An 18,258-nucleotide genomic window follows, 5' to 3' on the forward strand; every position below is an offset into this window, starting at 1 on the left:
GGGGATTTGATTGGGGGAGGGGGAGGGAAATGGGAGGCGGCCGTGGGGAAGAGACAGAAATCTTTAATAAATAAATAAATAAATAAATAAATAAATAAATAAATAATAGATCTGTGTTTCTTCACTCTTTCCGCTGTGTCCGGTTGAGAACCTATCACTCCAATACCTGGGGAATCGATGATGGAACGGAAAGGAAATCGGCCACTGGAAAGGATGCCGACGGTTCACCAACTGCTGACCTGGCGGCCATCCTCACCAGGAACCTGTCACGGCTGTGACAGGGCAGGTGGCCTCAGCTGCCTCCAAAGCGTGTCTGACACTCTGCATGTATTCCTGGCCGTTCCTTGAATCAAGGCCAGGTGTGGGTTTGAGCTGGGGAGAGGCAGAGGGAAGTGACAGGGGGGGTGAAAAGCTAGTCCAGAGCCCTGTCACTGCCCCTAACGACAGCACCAGGGAGAGCAGGGAGAGGCCCTCATGAGCCCCAGAACCTTATTCTCTGAGTTCAGAGCCACAGTTGTCAAGGTGGCACTCTGTCCTGACTGAACCACACCAAGTTCTCAGGACTAAAAGAATGAAAATGTGGGGCTCTGCCAGACAAGCAGCCCGAGTCCCAGCCTGAGTCCATTTGTTTGCAGGAAGCTACAAACCTTTGAGTGTGTCCCATTTCCCACTCTTACCAGTTTCCACTTAGGTTCCAAGTTCCTTGCAAAGAAATCCAGCATCCTGCTCTGGACAGTCTGGAGCCCTGAGGTGGGCTCCTTTCAGCCCATTGGCTTAGGGTCAAACATGACCAGAAGATGAGGACAATAAGGACAGACGCCTGCACAGCTCTCCAGATTCTGCAGAGGACTGGATTTGGGCCAGAGACTCCATCCTCTCCAAGGCCCTGGTTTACAATCCCTAAACCATTTTGTCCTGAGTTCTGGCCTCATTCTCATAGCATCCCATCTCCAGCACCTACCCATTCCTCTGTTGAGTGAAGGAGGAGCCATCTTTGCTCCTTGGACCACCCCAGTGAGGGCTTCCAAAGCCTCTCACTAAAACCCTTTATCTCCTCCCTCTTCTTCTTCTACCGACATCTACTAGAAAGAAAACAACCAACAAAATGAGAAAACGCGCTATGGAGTAGGGGGAATCTGTGAAAATTGGATTGCAGTAGACATTGACATAAAAAAAAAATCAAAGTACTAATAAGCTGATTTCAAGAAGACATACTAACAATTAACAAAGGAATGGGAGAGAATACACTGCTTAACGCTGGAGGCACTTGAATGGCCAGCAGGAAGGGGCCAAGGGGCAGCATCTCCCATCACCAGGGAAAGCATATCGGGATGACTATGAGATGGAGGAGTCTGCTGATTGATGGAGACGAGAGTACACAGGCTCCATGAAGGTTGAAGCAACAGAAACCTCTCGCTGATGGCAGGAACAGAAGTCCATGTGACCATCATGTACAACAGCATGCAGAGTTCTGAAGGAGCTAAGAAAGAACTACCGTACAGCCCAGCCTTCTCAAGGTGACCAAAGGAATACAAAGAAATCCGCATTCCTTGTAGTGTTGTTCCCAGCAGTCGCCATGTGGTGACAAGGTGTTTACTGAATGACTAAAGGAGCTGATGGGTAGCATAGAAGATATTGTACCTGATGAACTAAACCAGGCACAAAGAGAAAGATGCTGTGTGGCATTACCACATGAGGAATATAGGGGGAAAATGAGTCAAAAAAAAAACAACTGAGAGAGAAAAAGTGTTAACAGTGGTTTTATGCAGGATCAAATTTAAAGATCAAATGAGGGCCTAAAGACATGGCTCAGTGGTTAAGAGTGCTTATCATTCTTGCAGAGGACTTGAATTTGGTTCCCAGGACCCACAAGTGGCTCACAATGCTTGTAATTGAAGCTCCAGGTAATTCAGTGGCCTCTTCTGGTCTCTGAGGGCTCCTGCATACACATGGTACATAGGAGCTTACACAGGCTTGCCCACATACAGGTAAATAAATAAACCTTTAAATACCAAATGTACAATATGAGCTTATCATTCAAGTGGGTGATAGCTGGTCTTGAAATGGAAAAATTAGTAGCACCAGGATGAGAAGTGGATGCCCAGTAGGTTAGCTACAGTAACCATTCCACCTTCTATGTATCTCGTAACATGTCATATGGTTTAAACACAGGCAGTAAAACATAAGACAGAACCTTTGAGTGAGTGAGTCTGTGCTGAGCATCAGAGAATACACAGGTGATAGCTCATGCTGGTGAGGATGTGGAGTAAGGGGAACACTCCTCCATTGCTGGTGGGAGTGCAAACTTGTACAGTCACTATGGAAATCAATGTGGTGGTTTCTAAAAAAAAATGGGAATTGATCTACCTCAAGACCCAGCTATAGTACTCTTGGGCATATACCCAAAGGGTGCTCCATCCTGCCACAAGGACACTTGCTCAACTGTGTTCGTTGCAACTTTATTCATAATAGCCAGAAATTGGAAACAGCCTAGATGTTCCACAACAAAATAAGGGATTGTTATATTTACACAATGAAATATTACTTTGCTGTTAAAAGCAATGACCTCCTGAAATCTGCAGGCAAATGTATGGAACTGTGTGTTTCTTTGGAATTGATCGGCTGAGGGACCAGGTGGGTCAGAAACTTCCATCTACAGGACTGCATAAGAAAAACAACCACAGAAGAATGGCTCAATGCGGCTTGTTTCTTCCAAAGGCAGCCAAGCCCCACTAGGCAGCATGCACCTGGCCAGCAATGATACATTTGTAAGTGGGGAAGGCATTGCCCAAGCTGCAGAGGAAGAACAGCAAGGGTTCATTACCTCTGGAGTGGAGGGGACAGGGGGCAGAGATCTATAGCTGTATCCTGCCAGCCCCCCTTTAAGGGAGGCCGATATCTCCAGACCTTGAGTCCTTTAGCGTGAGGATATATTTTCAGTTTCTAGACAGAGTGAACAGGAAGTCATGGTGGAGACCGCAAATGTAGATCCCAAGTGTTGCATGCATTCCTAAGGTAATAGGAATGGGTGGTTCTGGGGAACAATGGTCAGAGGTGGGCAATGTGGCAGGAAGCACTCAGTGTGTGAGCAGTCCTCACTCTGAGATCCCAGCAACAGGTTTTCCCCCACAGAGGCAGTTTTGCCGTTCACCCACTGCAGAGGGTAGGAATGCATGCTCAGGGCATTCTTACAGAGCTCCCTGTCAGAGATAATAAATACATAGGGCCTTCTGCTTGCTTGTTTATATTCAGTCATGATCCCCTCTGGGCAGGGCGACCTCCGTGTGTTTGGGAATATCAGTAACTATATTGCCAGAAGGTTTCTGAATTTTTGTCTCTGGAAATACACTGCGATATGTATTATGACACTTTTTTTATTATAGTAGAGGAAAGAATAATTCGTGCACTTAAAAAATAATAAGATAAAAGAGGGGCCAACTTTACCCCCAAGCAGTTGGCTCTCTGTAGTCAGAAGTCACCTAGAAGCTGTGGACTTGCCTAATGGGAGAGCTGCCAGCATCTGAAAGGCCATGGGCAACACTGATACTGATACCATGGGATGTCCTGGACGTGGTATGTGGCTTGGCTGGCAAGTCACTGGGAGACAAAGAAAATCGTCACTGCCCAGCTGTTCTGTGGCAAGACAGCACACTAAATTTAAACCAGTAAATAGTTATGGAAGCAAGAGAACAGGTGGCAAATGGTCTCCGAGGCAGATGGTGCTTTTTAATATTTGTATCCGATCGTAATTGGCAATACTAGAGACAGTGTCTCCATGCTCCCATTTCACCTTTCTCACCGGAGAGCCTTGTAAAGGCTGGGCCATGCTGTAAAATGAACTATCGTTCTTAGGAGAAAAGCCATGAAAAGCCATTTCAGATTCTTCGTCTTTTAGAGAAGGCATGTGGTACCTGGCTCACTTGTCCTAGCAAAGGTCCGAGCAGAACTATGGTCCAGTGACTGCAGGCCAGGATAGCCCATTCTGGAAACACCAGGGAGGCATGTTTGCCGTGGTCCACATCCTCTACTTCTTCTCCTGTCCTTGACACCCAGCCTGACCTCCTAATGTTGAGACTTAATTGTGATGCCCAAGACCTTTTCCCTGAATAGGTTTTTTTCTATATTCTGAGACCATGAGGAACAGTGAGAAGCGAGCTAAAACCTGTTTGTGGGCGAAAGGAGAGGGTCTCTGCTCTGTTCTCCTTTCCCTGGTGACTCTACCATCCACCAGCCTGCATGCCTGCACTGTCAACAGAACAGACATGTCTCCAGATGAGCCTGCTGCCCTCTGCCCCAAGTGGGATTCAGGGACAGGTAGGCAACCAACAGCTCTAGATGCCACAAAGGACAGAACAGCTCTTCCTAACCCAACAAGGACCCAGCAGGGTGCTGGATCAGGGATGTCACTGGGTCCATAGATCCACAGCCTGTTGTTCACGGAGGGAGGGGTACAGGAAAGGAGGACACAGTTTTCTGATGGTGGACACACAGTCCAGAAAAGGGACAAGTTCCACAGGTATCTAGCCTATGGAGAGCAACCACAAGCTTTGGCTGTGCACATTACACACAGAAGGAGACAACCCCATTAGAACTGAGCTTGGAGCTGGCCCTGGCTCTTTGAGCATGGGTTGAGAACTACACAGGCACACACAAGGGCTGCAGGCCTAGTGTAAATCCTTTGTCAACGTTCTCTCCACAAAGATACTTCCCTCTGGGGCTTCAGCTAACAGAACACACACACACAAACACAAACACATCACACACACACAAAAAAAAAAAAAAACCATCACACTGTCTTCCTTGTCCAGCTGAGCTTATCCACGCTGCCCTAGCACAAGATCGCACAGTTTGTTAAGTGGTATTCTAATTTACACCAGAGGTTTTTCCATGGAGACAGAACTCGGGGCAGATGAAGACTGCAGGACCCAGCCTCTCCACATGCTGACATATCTAAAATCCATCTCCAGTAGTTGTGTGGATATCCCTAAGAGGCAAAATTGTCCTCAGTTGAGCCTCATTAACCCGAACTGTATGAAGCCTCTGAGGCATCTGGCTTTTTTACATCAAGCAACAGTCAGGCTCATCATCTGAAATGGGAATTGCCCTTCCATTACGAACAGTTTGCTCGCTGCAGAGACAACAAGGACCACAGGCTTCAGATAAGCTGGCATGAGGGACGGGCTGCATCAGGCCTGCCTTCTCTGTCCATCTAAGCCTGACTTCTCCGGTTCCCGCCACACCAAGTCACTAAGGAATCTGTCTTCCTCCTGATCCCAGCCTGGCTCATCAGTTGCAGGGTGTCAGGAATTTCCAGGCAAACTAGTTCTCTAAAGAGTCTGCTCCTTCACTCATTCCATGGACTCCTAAGGGTGCCTTCAAAACAGGCCTGCTGCTTGATGGGTGTTTTAGTTAGAGTGTCTGTGGCTGTGATAAAAACACCGTGACCAAAAGTGACCTGGAGAGGAAAAGGTTTATTCCAGCTTTCAACTCCCAGGTTATGGTTTATCATTGAAGGAATAGGGGTGGGAACTGAGACCACGGAAGGGTGCTGCATACCGGCTAGCTAGCCTGCTTTCCTGTGACATTTAAGACCAGCAGCTCATACATAGCACTGCCTACAGCAAACTGAGAACTCCAACACTAATCATGACTCAAGAAAATGTCCCGCAGGGTTTCCCATAGGCCGATCTGGTGGGGACATTTTCTCAGTGGAGGTTCCCTCTTCCAAAATGACCTGGGTGTCTGTCGAGTTTACATAAAACTAACCAGAACAATGACAAGCTGGACATCCTTCCAGCTCCCTTTAGAAGCTCAAGGGACACTTGATGTAGCTTTCACCAGAAGTATACCCACACCTCTCAATGACTTTCTGCAACCAGCTAGAGAAGAGACCCAGTCCAACTCAACCAGGTGGCCACACCTCCCAAAGAAGCCCTGTCTTGGCCACCCCCGGATTTCACTAAACCTGGAATGGGAAGCCAGCCGGCAGTACAGTGTCTGGTTCTAAGATAAATTTTCATAAGCATCAGTGGATCAGGGGATTGAGGGGTTTTAGCCCACAGCTTCACACAGCAGGAATGTGGGCTTCAAACGCAGATTGCCCGAGGGCTTGTTCCCATCACATCTTAAACAATGCAATGGAACACAGATTTCATCCTGGGCAGTACAGTCTACCGTCACAGTTAACCCTTGAGGCTGGTAGAGGAACACAGAGATCAAAGGTCCAGTTGAAAAGGACCACATTAGATTCCCCAGAAAGAAAATCAATCACGGAGGGCACACTAAAAAACTGGAACACGGGATATTTATCTTTGCCTTGTATATATGTGTTTGAATGTGCTTATGCGTGAGCATGTGCATGCATGTATGCAAATGCATTGTATGTGCATATATGTGCATTGCATATGCCTATACATATGTGTGTGCATGGGCACGTGTCTTATCTAGTGGCAGTTTCCTGTTGCTGGGCATGCAGCTATTAATGACATGGCTAAACACCCCTTATCCAAAGTGCTTTGGATGCAAGCTGTATTCGACTTTTGCAAGATTTTGAAATATTTACATATACATAAAGACATCAAGTCTAAATGTGAATTTATTCATTTTCTATAATGTATACACCGGTTTACGTTTATTTTATATGTTTTTTTAATAATTTCATGAATAAGTAAAGTTTTCCAGAGCAGAATTTTCCCACCTGTGGCATCTAATCAGTGCTGAGAGTGCTGCCTTTGGATTTGTTGATGCAGGATGCTCAGCACGTAGCTGCCTGCCTCCTGCAGACTTTCTGTGCAAGCTATACCACAGCACAGGACCAGCTCACTAAAGCAACCAAAACTCTGGGATGGAAGATTCCAAGGTGATATTACTATCACGTTTGAAGAAACCAGCACTGCACAGGGACATGGGGCACATTGACACCAGTCGACAAGCGCAATACAGAGAGCGGTAAGCACATCATGTGGACAGCAGCCAGAAATGTGGCCAGTCTGGAACCCATTCCACAACTCAGGAGCACACATCTCTGAATCTCTGCACCTCGGGATGCTGAGAAGCCTCAAGTTCACCCTCTCCAATTCTTCAAAAAGGCCCAGCACCCTGAGCACCGATGGCTCAGGGGACATTATGTCTCTTATCCCCCACCCCTGCCTGGCGGGCAGGATTTTCCACATGCCCCGAGAAGCTATCTCCAATCCCATGCAGGGCTAGAGAGAGCCATGTGCAGTTCAGCAATGGGATATCACTATCTAGGTCAGGTGATGCGTCTTGGGTGAGCCACCCTTTCTCTCTGACATGCGGCACACAAGGAGATGACCGAGGTCTTGGGGTCCTTCAGTACCTACATGAGTTGTAAGGGGTCTTGACTCTTCACATGCACATACCACAAGCCATGTGGCACAGCCAAGCCTTGATCCATGGAGTCCATGTGCATGAATATAGTTCACCACCAAGCAGACCCCACAAAACCCCAGCTGGATGCCTCTGCTGGATCTGACTTCCAACAATTCATATCATGTGCCCAGGCACAGGAAACCAGTGACCAAAGACACTGAGCTCGTGGGCTCAGCTAACCCTGCTTCCCTAAGTTGGATTCTGGGAACAATTCATGACCTTTCCAGACGGTGTGCTGGTTCCTACCTGAGAAGGGGGCGGTCCGGAGGGGGATTCTGATGGGAGTCAATGTCAGGAAATGGCAGGGCTGCACAATGGAGGGTGAGAGGCCCCGGAGTTCCTCAGGGTCCACGGAGACCATGGCAGCAGCTGCGGCAGCAGCGGCGGCGGCAGTGATGGTGATGGTGGGACCACTGCTGATTGGCTTAAGGCTGTTATGGCAACCACCTGTGGGAGAGAGACCAGGGTCAGTACATGTGTCAAACATCCATTTCAGATAACAGCCCCCTCAAGATGTAAGACTAGCACCGCCCCCTTCAATGACATCCTGTACCGGTTAGCACTGTCCCCAGAGTGAATCTTGTCCTCAGCATATGTGCTTCACCGTGTGATGCTGAGAGCACCACCATTCTGAAGTCACCAGAAGGATCCCAGGACATGCACATGGTAAGGGGAAATAGTGCCACTGTGGTACACATGTGTGTAGGTCATTTGAAGCGACCACGAAGACTGTGCTGAAGCCCAGCCTGGTGGAGGGAGGGCACTGAAAGAATCAAGGTGGGGAGGTTTTGCAGGAAGGGGTGGGTGTAGGCCAGGGAGGGAGGGTTTCCAAAGTGCTGGGACTCAGGATGCTGAGCACACGTGGAGAAACCATCACCCACGCAGTCTCTCAGATGCTCCAAATGCAGAATACAGGAAGGATGCCAAGGCTACAGAGAGTAAGTAACCCAGGCTGCAAACTCACTTCTAAAGATCTACCTTACACTCACAACCAGTTGTCTTTGGGGACTGACAAGGGGCTGGGCAATGGGCAGGTAGAAGGCCTGTTTTCCGGAGAACTTTCCAGAAGGAAGCACATCATCGACACACTTCTCATCTGTTGGTTTTATGATATAGATTGATGGATTTAAGTCAAGGGGGATAAAGAAGTGATGATTGTGTCTCAAATTTCTGCAGGTTGACCTTTATTGGGATGAGGACACATGAGCCCAATCATTCTAGAATGGGAGAATGAGGCATCCTGGCACTGGGAAGAAGGACCAGCAAGTACAAGAGTTCTGGGGCAGATGCTACTCCATGAGATACGGGAGCTTCGAGGAAATTGGGAAGCAGAGAGCAGCAGAGCAGTGTGGATGGGGTGGGATGCTGGGTGGTGAGGAGATAGGGTTGGCTGAGGACATCGGGCTAGGCAGGTAGACACCACCAGTGTATGGAGGATGCTGCAGGTTTGTGGGAGGTCAGGTGCCCGGGAGGTCTGCTCAGTGTTCCTGCCATGGTTCCACACTGGCTGCCTTTTTTATAGGAACAGTCAGGGGATGGGGCAGAGTTCTGGATACACTCAGAGACAGAGTGCTGAATCTGAACCTCAGGAGGACGTCCATAAGGGAAAGAGAAATCTGAAGGCATCTAGGAAAGTACTGGATATCATAAAGTCAGATGTTTTTTAAAAATGCACTCCAGACTGTGAGTGTGCCGAAGTGGCAGACTCTTGGTTGATTTTCTCTCCCTGTCTTTCCATATTTACAAATTCCCTAAGAGGGACACACACTGTCCTTTAAAATTAGACTTACAGAGCAACTAGGCAGTGGCTACAGAGCTCCCATACTGCCGGCGGCAATTCCCTTGTCATTACCACCTTCCCCAGGGTGCTGCGTGTCACCAACCATGAGCTCATATCGACACACTGTTAACTAAAGGCCAGCATCCCTCCCAGGGCCTCCTTCCTGGGTATGTCTTGTGAATTCTGACAGATGTAGGATGTGTCCACACAGCATCCCATACAAGAATTTCATAACAGGAAAGTCCCACCTACTCCACCCTGCCACTTCTGTCTGCACCTACACCCGACCCCTGATCCCAAAGCATCACAGTGTGGCCTTTTACAGAACACCGTGTAATGGCAGGCATCACTTGCAGCCTGTTCAGTTGCTTTCTTCCACTCAGCAACCTGCTTTGCAGTTCGCTTCCTGTCTTTGGTATGACTCAATGGCACTTTATTTATCATTGAGTAATAGTACATTATAAGGATGTGCCACAATTTACTTTCCGCTCACCTACGGAATGACGACACCTTGGTTGTTTCCACGCATGATGTGTGTAAGCACAGGCAGGCATGTGACATGACACACTCAGAGGTCAGAAGACAGCCTTGGGTACCAGCCCTTTATTTCTACCGTGTTTGAGATAGAGCCTCTTGTTTGCCATTGCGTATGGCAGGTGGATGACCCAGGAGCTCCCAGAGGGTGTCCTGTCTCCAGCTCGCACATCACTGTAGGAGTGCTGGGGTTACGGGCACATGCTTCCATGTCCAGTTTCTGGGGATTCTGAGGATCAAAATCTGATCCTTAGCTAGTGAGTGGGATAAGTCCTTTGTGCACTGAGGTACCTCTCCAGCCTGGGCTTCTCTCCAGGTCTTTTTCCTGCTGCCTTTCCCACCAAGCCAGTGAGCATCCTGGCTGCTCACAGCCTTGCATGGGTTCCATGTCATCTGTATCCTGTATCTGTGTCTGCTCTGTGTGTGGTAGACTCCCAGGGTTGTTATACACACATTTGAAATCAGTGTTATCAAGAACGTACCGCCTTCATAGCAGGAGCACACCACGGACAACTAGTGAAACAGAGCAAGGCTTGTGATCTGCCTTTCTGCCCTTCTGTCTGGTAGCAGCTCCCTGATACCACGGTCTGACTGATAAGGGAATGTGTCGCAATCCCCCCTGTATGTTTGCTTCTATCGTAATGAGTCACAGAATCAACAGCCTCACCCTCACGTACCTTACAATATCCAATAAATCAGGACACCCAGAGAATGGAGTACTGCATAAGTGTGCCATATTGGCCTCCCCAGCCTCATCACAGGTATTCCCTATTAGAAGTAGCCACGTGTAAACAGCTGAACCAACATACTGCTATCTTCCAGTCACCATAAAACAGTGCCAGGAGCCAAAACACTATCAGTGCTTTTGGGATATAAAGTCGGCTAAGAAGAACATTTTTTTAATATTCTGATATGCTTTAAGACCTATTTGAATGTTTTTTACTCAGGGTCCTTCCTGCCCTCATCTCCACCCAAGGGTTCATTTATGCTCGTTTCCCTATGGCTGCAGAAAATATAGCTGGAATGTAATTACATGCATGCTCTGCTCAGTGGTCCGAAAAGATGCCAGAAGCTCAGGGGGCTGGTCAGACATGGGGAGCCCAGGGAGACAAAGAGGGTCCAATTATGAGAGCCCTCAGAAACCCACACTATAAAGCAAGGTGGCGTGGGAGAAGTAGACTAGAGGAAAGTAAAGCCCCCCAGGATTCCACAACATGGCCCTCATCCTTATAAGACCAAAGTCTTGTCCAGTCAGGAGCTCCTGGGAACCATCCCTCCACAGTACCTAGCTCTCTACCCCACAGCATTGCCTCTTGCCCCTACCAGACCCAAGTCCTGCCCAGCCAGGAACCTTAGAAAGCAGTTGTCCAGGACACCTAACTCAGCCCCACAGCCCAGCCCCTCATGGCTATAAGGTACGACAAGAAGTGTATGCCTCTGCTTTAACTTCTCTGCAGCCCTGTCAGATTGTAGAGTTCGTTGTGAGAGTTTCAGTGACCAGCCCCCCTCACAGAGAAGATGATGGGGACCCCAACAACTTCCCCTTGCAAACCCTTGCCCCACCCTCCCCTATGTCAGCGCATATAAAACCTTGAGCAGTCAAGTTCAGCTGCCCAGCAAGGGGAAGAGTCAAGTCTGCAGCTGTGCTTAGCCCTGGTCTAGACTGCTTATTATTCTAAAAGAGAAAGGAGCATAGAAAGTTGTGGTTTTCTTGATTTCCTACTCTATCAGGTGTGGATTAAAGACTCAAATATCTTCCATTGTCTGGTGTTTTATCTATGCTTCTGAAGTCAGACAGCCCTGTTAGCTGAGCTTCTACTCAGGAGTTCCTCCCATAAGGCAGATGTCCAGGCTGCAGACCTCCCCCAGGAGACAGACTGCAGTGGGCCCAGCTAGCCGCGCCTTCCCCCATCTATGAAGAAGGATTACTGACCACACACTAGTGCTAACCATGTCGCCTGTCAATGAAAAAACTTACTGTTAAAACATACTCCAGCAAAAGGCATCCTACTGAATGGGAGAAGATCTTCACCAACCCTGCATCAGACAAAGGTCTGATCTCCAAAATATATAAAGAACTCAAGAAACTAGACTTTAAAATTCCAATTAACTCAATTAAAAAATGGGGCACTAAACTGAACAGAGAATTCTCAACAGAAGAAGTTCAAATGGCCAAGAGACTCTTAAGGTCATGTTCAACCTCCTTAGCGATCAGGGAAATGCAAATCAAAACAACTTTGATATACCTTCTTACACCTGTCAGAATGGCTAAAATCGAAAACACCAATGATAGCCTTTGCTGGAGAGGATATGGAATAAGGGAAACACTCATCCATTGCTGGTGGAAACGCAAACTTGTGCAACCACTTTGGAAATCAGTGTGGCGGTTTCTCAGGAAATTAGGAATCAACCTTCCTCAGGATCCAGCAATACCACTCTTGGGAATATACCCAAGAGATGTCCAATCATACTGCAAAAGCATTTGTTCAACTATGTTCATAGCTGCATTATTTGTAATAGCCAGAACCTGGAGACAACCTAGATGCTCCACAATGGAAGAATGGATAAAGAAAATGTGGAATATATACATATTAGAGTACTACACAGCAGTAAAAAACAATGACATCTTGAATTTTGCATGCAAATGGATGGAAATAGAAAACACTATCTTGAGTGAGATATCCAAGACCCAAAAAGATGAATGTGGTATGTACTCACTCATTTGTGGACTCTAGCCATAAACCAAGAACATTAAGCCTATAATTCACAAGCCCAGAGAAGCCAAATAACAAGGTAAACCCGAAGAAAAACATATATACATCCTCCTGGAAATTGGAAGCAAACAAGATTGCCGGGCAAAAGTTGTGAGCATGGGGGTGGAGGTAGGGGTGGGGGTAAGGTTGGGGGAAGAAGAGAAGGAGAGAGAGAAGGGAGAAGGGAAGGACTGGCAAGAGCTTGGGGGAGTGGGAGGGTGGAGATGAAGGAAGGGCAGATATAGGAGCAGGGAAGAAGGGATTACATTAAGGGATCCATTTTAGGGTTGGCAAGAGACTTGGCTCTATTGGGGATCCTAGGTGTCCACAGGGATGTCCCCAGCTAGGTCCTTGGACAGCAGAGGAGAGGGTGCCTGAACTGTCCTTGCCCCACTATCACGCTGATGATTATCTCGAATATCACCATAGAATCTTTGTCCGGGCGACGGGCAGAGATAGAGATAGAGACCCTCATCAGAGCAATAGACTGAGCTCCCAAGGTCCAATTGAAAGGGAGAAGGAGGGAGAAGACGAGCAAGGAAGTCAGGACCATGAGAGGTTGGTCCACCAACTGAGGCAGTGTGCCTGTTCTAATGGGAACTCACCAAAGCCAGCTGGACCAGGTCTGAATGAGCATGAGCTCAAACATCTGATTGTGGCTGACAATGGGGGCTGACTGAGAAGCCATTAATAAAGGCACTGGGACTTGTTTCTACTGCATGTTCTGGCTTTGGGGGACCCTAGTCTATATGGATGCACAGCTCCCTAGGCCTGGATGTAGGGGGGAGGGCCTTGGACTTCCCACAGGGCAGGGTTCCCTGCCCTCTCTCAAGCAGGGAGGGAGAGGGAGGAGGGGGTGTGAGGGGTTGGGAGGAGGGAAGGAAGTGTAAATAATTGAATGGAAAAATAAAATAATAAAATAAAAAAACATACTCCAGCAAGCTGCCAGCAGTCATGACCCTCTCAAAGCCAATGGACACCATGCTTGGGGGACCATGCCTTCATGCCTAAGACAGAGCTCACGATCTCAGCCATGTGCTGCCAGATGAAGTTTCTGAAACAAACTTGCTCCATTGTTTAAAATGAAAGTGACCTTGACTGATGGAAGGGAAAGTTACCATTAAAAAAGCAACAGATGCTGGGACAGGTGAAAGCATTTTGCAGCTAGAAAAATATGAAAACGTTTTTAATCACCACGTGATTTTTGTTGCCAAAAATCATCTGTCAACTTAAAAGCAAAATAACTAGGATTCATTAGTCTTCCCTTTAGAGACTGAAAAGATGGGCTTTTTTGTTTTTTGCTTTTCACCTACATTAAGATTATTTGGCCTTATACAAAACTGAACCATCTCCCAGTGTGTTCACAAAAATCAAACACCAGTGGTAACGGAAAGTTACCAATCAGCACAATGTATCTAGTGTTGGTAAGTAACAGGGAGAGAAGAGGTCCAGTCTCCCTAAGACTGGTTGAGCCCCAAGCCTCTGTGGCCCTTGGCCTCAAAAATAAAAGAACCACTAAGGGGCCTACAGTAGCCACCAAACCTCCTGGCCAGGCCACATATCAGGACAGCAAGCGGGAAGTACTTCAAAAGGGGGCTGTGTTTCTCATCTCTTCTGGTTGCTGTGCTGCAGTGTCTGGCATGATAGCATAAAGGAGGAGGGTTTCTTTTGCTCAGTTACAGAGGGTTTGGTCCATCACACCAGGGAGGGTGTGACAGAGTAGTTACAGCACTGAAGAGGATGCAGAAAGAAGGGCGTATAGAACTGAGTCATGCCAAGGTTTAATCACCACAGACCCTGGCCCCTAGCTCCTCCAAACAGACCCTGCCTCCTCTTAGCCACTATTGTCCAGTAATGCAGTCCTACTGTGAACCCACTTGGCAGTTGTCCATGCATGAATCAGAGTCCTTATGGCTTCATCTAGAAGGCCCTCAGACACACACTCTAAGGGAACCTTTACTGTCCCTGTTCCCCATCATCGTTCTCAATCTAACAGAATTTACCCTCACAATATTGGGGCACTTTGACGGATAGGTTCATAGTTCACAATACATGGGAGAAGGGATGAGGCTGCTGGTAGCTTCTCCTATCTCATCTCCCAGCCCCCAGTCACAGCAGAGCATCTCTGTGCCAATCTGCACAGAGCATGGGAATGAAAGGCAATGGGATAGATACAAGACATGAGGTACCACTGGATACCCACAGAGAAATGCTGCTGGCTGCCTGCTGCTTGAGAACACCAGCCAGGAGATGCATGGAGCCAAGAGAACCTGAATGCTAGCTGCTCCCCGGAGATCTGCCTCTCAGCTGAGTTTGGACTATAAGCAAGAGCGCTCAATAAACTGTGCCAACTGATAAACAATGACAGGAACTTCCTTTCCCCCAAAGGACTTCAGAAAATCCCTTAGTTGAGTAAATAAACAGTAAGATAAGATGGGTACAGCCAGATAAACCTGCTAAGCCAGCGAAGAGATAAGCCAGCAAAGCCATCCCATAAAGAGTAATATACAAGTCAGTGTTCTAAGAAGACCAGTAAAATGAACCAGGTGCTTCCTTAATGGCAGCGTGGAGAGGGGGAAAAGGGACAGGAGTTCTTGAGACACATCTGTGTGTGTCCAACTGCAGCAGCTGCTGCCCTTGTCCTCATGACACAGGCAAGCGTAGGAGACAGTTTAGATCCTGCGACCCCAGCCCTACTTGGTTTGAAGCTTATGCGCGCCTCCATTCTTTTAACAGTGCTCCTGGTAGCCGTCTTCCTTCAGTTGCATGTACTGTACACACAACCCATCTCCAAATAAAGCACCTAGAAGCCTCAGGACGCCTCCATTCCCCACCTGCAATAGGCTACTTGTATTCTGATCTTTGAACGAAGGTGTAAGTGTCCCCACTCCTGGTAGCAATCAATTCAGACAGTTTCTATTCGCGTGTATTCCCAATGTATCCAGCTGTAAAGAAGAGAAGGGTTAATCTGGCCTGAACTGGTTTTGAGTGCGTGTACAGGAAGGCAAAACTGTGTCCTCTAGAAACCTTTTAGAAAGACCCTAGTTATCATCTTATGCATATGTATAATTGGTGTGGATATGATTAAAATTAGATGCCTTGTGGGAGGGGCCAGGGGCAGTACATACACGACTAAATAGACTAAATAACCCAATCTGTCAATCAAAGTGGAGAATTCCCTTTAGAAACCAGTCTTCCCTTCCCCTTAGACCCGTAACAAGGACCCTAGACTGTACCTCAGGGCTCTGGCATACTCTCGCTCATGTGGCCCCTGTCTATCTAAGCAGTGCCTCCTTCTGTAATTTAAACTATCATTTCTTCCCCCCCCAAAAAAAATTATCTTTCTTCTTTAGCAAGTCTGTGTGAACCTTATTTTCAGTTATTTGGCCAAGAGGCCAAAACCCTGGGAAGGTCCACTGGTAAGGCTCGCTGCTGCCGGAGTTGTCAAGGCCCAGCCCCCTTATCCTTGCTCTCCTACTAAGAGGAGCTGCTGGCGCATCCTTTCTGAAGACAATCCTCAGACACACACACAGAGGAGATCATTAAACGCCCTACTGTGGCAGAGGAAAGCTGGGCACCATAGCACACTTCCGCTGATAGTTATACCTGAGACTCTGAGGTGCCCAGACTCTACGGGGGACATACACACTGGAGTCCTGTGTATTAGCCCTGTATACACTAGCAGCCCTGGCTTACTAATACTCCACTGGCCTCCTAAGTGAAGGCAAAAAGTGGGTTCTGCATGTACCCTGCAGGACAACTGCTAAGCTGTTGCTGTCCTCTGGGAATCTGCCTCAAACCCGGGAACCATTTGTGCTGAGAGTTGCTTCCCTGGGATGAAATAGAGAGAAGGGAAGAAAGTGAGGTCTGGAAGAGGGAGCAAGCCAGAGCGGCAGAGCCACAGACATCAGACCTAATTAGTGAGTTAAACGGCACTGCATTGAACCAGGGATGTCCCACAAGGGGTGAGCAGCTGACCAGACATTCCCATTATCTCTGGGCAGGTTCTCCAACAGGTAAGACCTCAACTCTTGGTATCTCCTTATCCTCTGAAACGGAGAATGCTGGCATCAAAGGCTCTACGGCCCACCCTTAGGTGTTCTTAGGGATCATGACTAGGGAGTAAGTGGGGTGTTAAATATTCAACATGCAAATTTTAGACAAGATGGGGCCTTGGCTATGGCGTGCCGCGTCTATCAGAGAGGACACCCATATTGGGGCAAACTTTAGGATTCAGAGTTGTGGAGTGTTGGGTAAACAGCAGAATGGTGAGAGTCTCTGCCGAGCAGAGTCTGATGAGCACCAGCTGTCACCCTCTCTGCTGAGCAAAGCATTCATAGAAATAAACAACCATTCGTTAGCCACGTCTGCTTAGCAAATGGTTTCGGCTCCGATGGAAATCCTTCAGGCATTGCGCTACTGACTGGTAATCATTTCTGCAGAAACGACTGAGTGATGAGGATGGTGACTTCATCTGTACGGAGCATGTGCTGTGGGCTCTCGGTCTGGTGTGGGGTGGGGAAGGGTGCTGCTAAGCCCACGGACTCACAGAAGGCATTGGGGAAGTCATCAATAGCCTCTTCCTTCCCATTCTGTGAGAGCATCGGTTTCCTGTGCTCCTAGGAATGAGGATGTCTGTTAGGATTTAAGCGTGTTTTTATGGAAGAGTAGCTACAGGTTTCCTGGGTCTATGAGACAAACTGATAGGAACCCAGCCTCCGCGTGTTTGAACTGTGGCTTAACGATGCAGCCAATATTTGCTGTTTGTTCTGGTTGTTTTCTGAAAGAGACATCTAATTCCTGGTCTCGTTACAAGTGCTGAAGGTGCCAAGGAAGCAAACCTGCAAGCTGTGCTGGTCCATCTGCTGAGATCCATAGGCAGCGCTCATCAAGCAAGCCCAGTGAGATCTTGCTGGCTTTCCCAAGCACTCGCTGCACTGATCTTCCCTGCCCTCCCAGGGCTTGGAGCAGAGGAGGACCCTGATGCTCAGGGCGTCCCTTGCAAAGAACACGTGGTTGGTAGGATGGATGACCCTTGGCCACCACTCCTTTACCTCATCTGGCTCTGTGTTCCAGTTACAGACAATGGCCTCCGAGAATGAGGGAGGCCACACTCTTGGGCAACCTCCCATCAGTGGAATAACATGGGGAGGCATGGGGATAGTGTCGATGGCATTCTGGACGTCAGAGGCCTTGGCAGCCTTGCCTGGCTTAGAGACCCAAATTGTCACCTTGGTGACTTGTCTGGCCCACTGAGCACCAGTGTTCTCGTCTTCTGAGAGTGCATGCTTGAGCCTCCAAACATGGGGAAGTCTCAAGGGGACTCTGTGCTAGGCAGTGTCCTATTGTCCCAGTTTCTGCAACCCTATGAGACACCAAGGCTATAGAGTGCCCTTTAATGGTGTCTACTTCCAACTAACAGTTTGTCTGGGTAGGATATCCTTTCAAAGCACACGTACCCAGAAGAAGCATTTTGCTAGCTAGTCACTGACATTTACACACCAGAAGTCACACTAAACAAGAATCTGGAGGGGGTGTAGGTGGGACGGGGACCAGGGTTGGTCTGGAATGGCAATACAATACTGAACATACACAGGTGTCCACAGCCAGATGGGTGGACCCCAGATATCTCCTGAGCAAGATCCTTATACTGAGACACAGTGCTCACAGCCACATGGACTATCTCCTAGATGCCTTGATCATTAATGATTCCTCCAATACCACATGTCATGTGCCACAGACATAGAGCAAGTCAGGTTCTGATGACACTGCCTGTCTTCCCCAGGCTGGCACATCTGC

General features: G+C 48.1%; 1 protein-coding gene across 1 annotated transcript in view; it reads right to left on the reverse strand.

Moving 5' to 3' along the window:
* The window catches only part of Tcerg1l (transcription elongation regulator 1 like), a 171,050-nt gene that overhangs the window by 122,982 nt on the left and 29,810 nt on the right, over nucleotides 1-18,258 (reverse strand). Inside the window, exon 4 of the mRNA XM_050137935.1 lies at nucleotides 7,639-7,839. Coding sequence (XP_049993892.1) covers nucleotides 7,639-7,839 — 201 coding nt within the window. The remainder of the gene's footprint in view (nucleotides 1-7,638; nucleotides 7,840-18,258) is intronic.

This window comes from Alexandromys fortis, unplaced genomic scaffold (assembly GCF_014885135.2).
Source record: "Alexandromys fortis isolate MF-2015 unplaced genomic scaffold, M_Fortis_MF-2015_v1.1 scaffold_3, whole genome shotgun sequence".
In the NCBI taxonomy this organism is placed as follows: Eukaryota; Metazoa; Chordata; class Mammalia; order Rodentia; family Cricetidae; genus Alexandromys; species Alexandromys fortis.